The sequence below is a fragment of the Chiloscyllium plagiosum genome, unplaced genomic scaffold, assembly GCF_037043375.1.
Source record: "Chiloscyllium plagiosum isolate Xiang-an unplaced genomic scaffold, Cpla_swu_hap1 HiC_scaffold_48, whole genome shotgun sequence".
Taxonomy (NCBI): domain Eukaryota; kingdom Metazoa; phylum Chordata; class Chondrichthyes; order Orectolobiformes; family Hemiscylliidae; genus Chiloscyllium; species Chiloscyllium plagiosum.
In genome coordinates this window covers 20,290,553-20,295,279 of record NW_028270186.1, presented here as the reverse complement: position 1 = coordinate 20,295,279, position 4,727 = coordinate 20,290,553, and the positions used below count along the sequence as shown (strand labels likewise).

General features: G+C 40.4%; 1 protein-coding gene across 1 annotated transcript; it reads left to right on the top strand.

Annotated features, from left to right (window-relative positions):
- Nucleotides 1-712: 712 nt before the first annotated feature.
- Nucleotides 713-3,654, top strand: LOC148135729 (putative G protein-coupled receptor 139). The gene is made up of 2 exons (XM_087984324.1): nucleotides 713-1,019; nucleotides 2,759-3,654. Exons 1-2 carry the CDS (start codon nucleotides 713-715, stop codon nucleotides 3,652-3,654), a joined length of 1,203 nt encoding a protein of 400 aa, XP_087840450.1.
- Nucleotides 3,655-4,727: the final 1,073 nt, after the last annotated feature.

Sequence of the window (4,727 nt, the reverse complement as noted above, 5' to 3'; positions counted from 1 at the left end):
CATACTCTAAAATAAGTTCAAGACAAGTTGGTAGATATTTAATGACTACTGCAGTCAAGGAGCAACGTCTGGTATATGACCAGCCATCATGGGGAATTGCAAGACGGGATCGCTGTGTTTTGGGTCGGGGTATCTACATCAGCATATATGCGTACTCATCTCTTTTCTTTCTGAACATTGGCTCACTGCCTTATTTCCATTATCTAAACTATTTCCTGATTTCTGGGCTGCCTGTGACATCCTAAAACATGGTGAACTGCTTCGGGACAACCCAGTAGCATCGGCGTCCGTTTTCTCCCTTTACGAAACATAGCTGTACACTTGTAATGTTCCAGTGTCTACCAAACTCCGATCTCATTATTTTTATGGTTGTAAACGTTTTAATGTTTCCTCACCGAACATCTTATCTTTCTGCTTAAACATATTATTTTCTGTGATTGAGAGGGTTTTCGATTGAAAGCAGTTAACTAAATTTGTTTGTTTAGTCACTATCACTAATGTCAGTCTTGATGAATCATAATTGCGTCACTGGAGTGTGACACATATGTATTAATCTGACACATCTTTCAACATGTTCACCATAGTGTCAGTGCGAGTAACGTATTCAACACCAACAGTGCTCTGGAACAAAAGACAAAGAGAGAGGGCGAGAGAGAGAGAGAGAAAAATCAGATATCATAATCTGTGAATAGTAGATTCGAAAGATGCAGCAATGGATTGGAATATGGCGACAATAGATTGTATTGTTACAACAATGAATTGGAATACAAGAGAAAATGATTGGAGTGGCATAACAATGATTGAAGATGTGAGCACAGCAGACTGCAACGTTACAACAATGGTTCTGAATGTCAGAACAATAGACTGGAATAGTAAAATAGCGCAGAGGGGTTTCATTGAGACGACAAGTTATTTTTCTGCAAATTTTGATGATATGTTACTAAAGCATCGCATTCGATGGGCACTTCAGACCATTCAATTCATTTATTATCCCATTCTCGCAATTTTTGGCATCCCTGGTAAGTCTTTACAATTTCTATAAATGTGGCATTTATAATGTGCAGACACGGTAGCGTTTCGAGCTCATTGTACAAATTATTGCTAAATGCATAATTGTTCTTGTAATTTACTCCCTGCAATTTGCCACCAGTGAGCAATCTCAGTATCCAAGTTTTAGCGCGGTAAACTTTACTGCATTCACTTAGCTGAAGCACTTGTTCATTGAATATCGTAGTTTTTGCTGTTTGTTACAAATGTCATTGCTCTACCGTGGCTTCATCACACACCCTTGAAAGATTTGCACCATAGAGAGTTCATCCCAATAAAATACAACTGGTTCACTCATATGTACTGTTGTGTGAGACTTTGGTACATGCTCCTGAAATCTGCATTTATACTTAGCAAGAGGAGGCAGAGACAGCAAGAGGCAAGCAACAGGTGTGTAAAATTGATTCAAAGAATCCCGAATCGCAGAAGAGACCAGTTGGTCCATTAGATCTGGACTGATCCTCTGAAGAGCATATCTCCAGGACCCACAATCTCCACCCAACATGCTCCTATAACCCCGCAGTAAACGTGGCTAATCCAGGTAATCTGCACTGTCCTGGAACGGCTAACCAATTTAGCGTGGATAAAGCACGTAGACTGCATATCCTTGCACTGTGGAAGGAAACCAGATCACTTGTCAGAATTCCCACAGACACAGGGAGCACTTGCAAATTCCACACAGATAGTCACCCCAGCCTGGAATTAAACTCCGGTGGGTCATGCTGTGAGACCGCAGTGCTAATGACTGGGCCACCTTGGAGGAAGAAACAGAATTGATGTTTCGAATTCAACGTGACCACACTTTCCATTCTTGGTAGTAGCTCTGAAATCCCCTGGTTATAGTTTGGCACAATATCATGCATACTGAAGATGATATTTATCAGAAGCACTGGAATATATGCAAGGATAGTTTTGAGGAACCGAGATAGGCGATTCAAACTCTATTCATTTTCCGATACATCTAATGACCTTGTCCTTTTGTTGGGACATGTTGATGATTAGAACGGTACTATTAAAGTGATTTGCTTCAGGGCATCATGTAAATTATACATACTAGAGCCACTAAGGCTAAGTGATGGAAGGCATAAATGTCGATATTGTTAGCTGGTTCCAATAGAGTAGATCGGTTGTCCAGGATGTTGTCAATTTCTTGGATGATGTTTATGTTGTATACATCCAATCAAGTGGAAATTTTTCCATCACATACCTGATTTAGAAACTAAACTTAGGTGGCTCCATAAATAGTGTTAACATTTTCTGGTTTAGAAAAGATGAGCATTAGTGAATTAGCCTGTTCCCATCACTCCAACGTTGATTCACGGGTAACATATCAGCATTTCAATAGTGTGCAATTGCTAGGAGTACTCCATAAATATTGAGGAAGGAAATCACTGATCCACGTAAACACACTAACAATCGAAGCTGGACATGATTAATTAATCTTAGTATTGAATTCCACACATCAAACTTAGCACATGTAGTTTGTATTATTTGCTGCAATATTTGTTTCAACTATAAGAAAGATTTCAGCCTAGGGCATTTTTATCTCATCTTATATTTCAGATGGTCAGAATATGAAACGTCAGTTCGTCGCACCAGCAGATGATCCTCATTCCAGTAAAATCACTTGCTCATCTCAATCAGTGCAAAAGAAAATTGTTACATTTGCTCTGAGCAGAATCTATAAATTCACTGTTTACTTTCCTCACAGTTAACATATCAACAATCGTGATCCTGTCCAGGGGAAAGAGTGGTCTCTGCCAATGTATTACTCACTACCTGCTAGCCATGGCAACGGCAGATCTCCTGATCATTATCTTTGACCTCGTTTTACGACACATTCCATTTGTCTATAAGGAGCAATATCACATCTTACATGCCATCCCTGTGTGTAATATCCATGCCATCTTGCTTTACGCAGCCACTGACTGTTCTGTCTGGTTCACCAGCACTTTCACCTTTGAACGATTTGTTACCATTTGTTGTTCAAATCTGAAAACCAGCTTTTGCAAAATGAAAACAACGGCAGTGGTTCTGGGCACAGTGACTGGATTGAGCTGTTTGAAGAACATTTTTTGGTACTTTGTGTATACTGGTCGGTATCGACTGAAAAACAGACCCTGGTTTTGTTGGGTGAAAATGTATGTCAAGCTTTCTCCTGTCTGGGGGGCAATTGAGTTCCTTCACTATGTTCTCACTCCGGGAGTTGCATTTATTCTTATTCTGATTTTCAATGCTTTAACGGTCAGACACATTTTTGTGACAAGCAAAGCTCGCAGGCGACTTCACCATCAGATCAATAGAAAAAGCACCAGAGACCCGGAGATGAAGAATCGAAAGAATTCTAGCATTTTGTTGTTTCTCATCTCAGGCAATTTCATATTATTTTGGTCAGTATCAATGGTGTTTTCCATCAATTCACGAATGGTACTTTTGGGATATCAGTCGAAATCGCTTCCTTTTTTTGTAATGGATTTGGGTTACATGCTCCAGATGCTAAGTTGCTGCACAAACTCTATGATTTATGTTGTGATACATCCGAAGTTCAGAGAGCAGTTGAAGAATATGATGATCTATCCGTTTGTTAAAATTGTTAAGCATATTTAATGTTGAGACTAATTGAAGCTTTAAACCACCAGAAATGTATTCTGCATAATTTTCACTTCAATCAATATTGCGTATGGTCTGATATCTTTCAATCAAACTTATATCTCTTGGTCCTTTCACCAGAGAATGAATCTCTTTATATGAGCGTGCCTATGATTTTGCATAATTTTCCAAGTGTTCAAGTTTGCATGAGTAGAAACACTAGAAAATGAGAGAGAGGTGCTTGCATATTAAGGGATGCGCTACTCACGAGTGATCACTGTGCCACCGTGCCGCTACTCACGAGTGGCGGCACGGTGGCACAGTCGTTAGCACTGCTGCCTCACAGCGCCAGAGACGCGGGTTCAATTCCCGCCTCAGGCGACTGACTGTGTGGAGTTTGCAAGTTCTCCCCGTGTCTGCGTGGGTTTCCTCCGGGTGCTCCCGTTTCCTCCCACAGTCCAAAGATGTGCAGGTGAGGTGAATTGGACATGCTAAATTGCCCGTAGTGTTAGGTAAGGGGTAAATGTAGGGGAATGGGTGGGTTACGCTTCGGCGGGTCGGTGTGGACTGGTTGGGCCGAAGGGCCTGTTTCCACACTGTAATGTTATGTAATGTAATGTATAACATGATGAAATGACACGTAGTTTGAGCGTGAGGAACATGATTTGGAATCTGAAGCCTGATACTTCCTGAAAGAAATGTAGAGCCTTTAAATCACAGTTGTTTACTGTAAGCTAGAAAAGCACTAAGTGCAAAATTAGCATTGCAAATAAGCAGTGCCAGGAGCTGAGGAGCATTCATAAACACACACAATATCACAAAATGGTGTACAAATCGTGACTAAGTATGGAAGTTTAGGATCGCTTCACGGAAGACACAACTGCGTCCAATGCTACGAAGCTGACTGGAATGAGGTTGGAAATATTTGTAAAGCAGAGAAGAGTGATTTTATAAAAATGGTGCGGGGATGGGGAGTGCAGAAAGTCTAATGCAAATATAAACTGGCAAGAAATATTTAGAAAAGAAGATAGCAAGAATTCCTACATGAAAGTAAACGAAAACAGGAGCTGAAGGAATTATTTATCGATGCA

Coding starts and splice junctions, on each gene's coding strand:
- LOC148135729 (XM_087984324.1), top strand. CDS start 713: ATGGATTGGAATATGGCGACAATAGATTGTATTGTTACAACAATGAAT. Junction 1,020..2,758: donor CGCAATTTTTGGCATCCCTG/GTAAGTCTTTAC, acceptor CTTTCCTCACAG/TTAACATATCAACAATCGTG.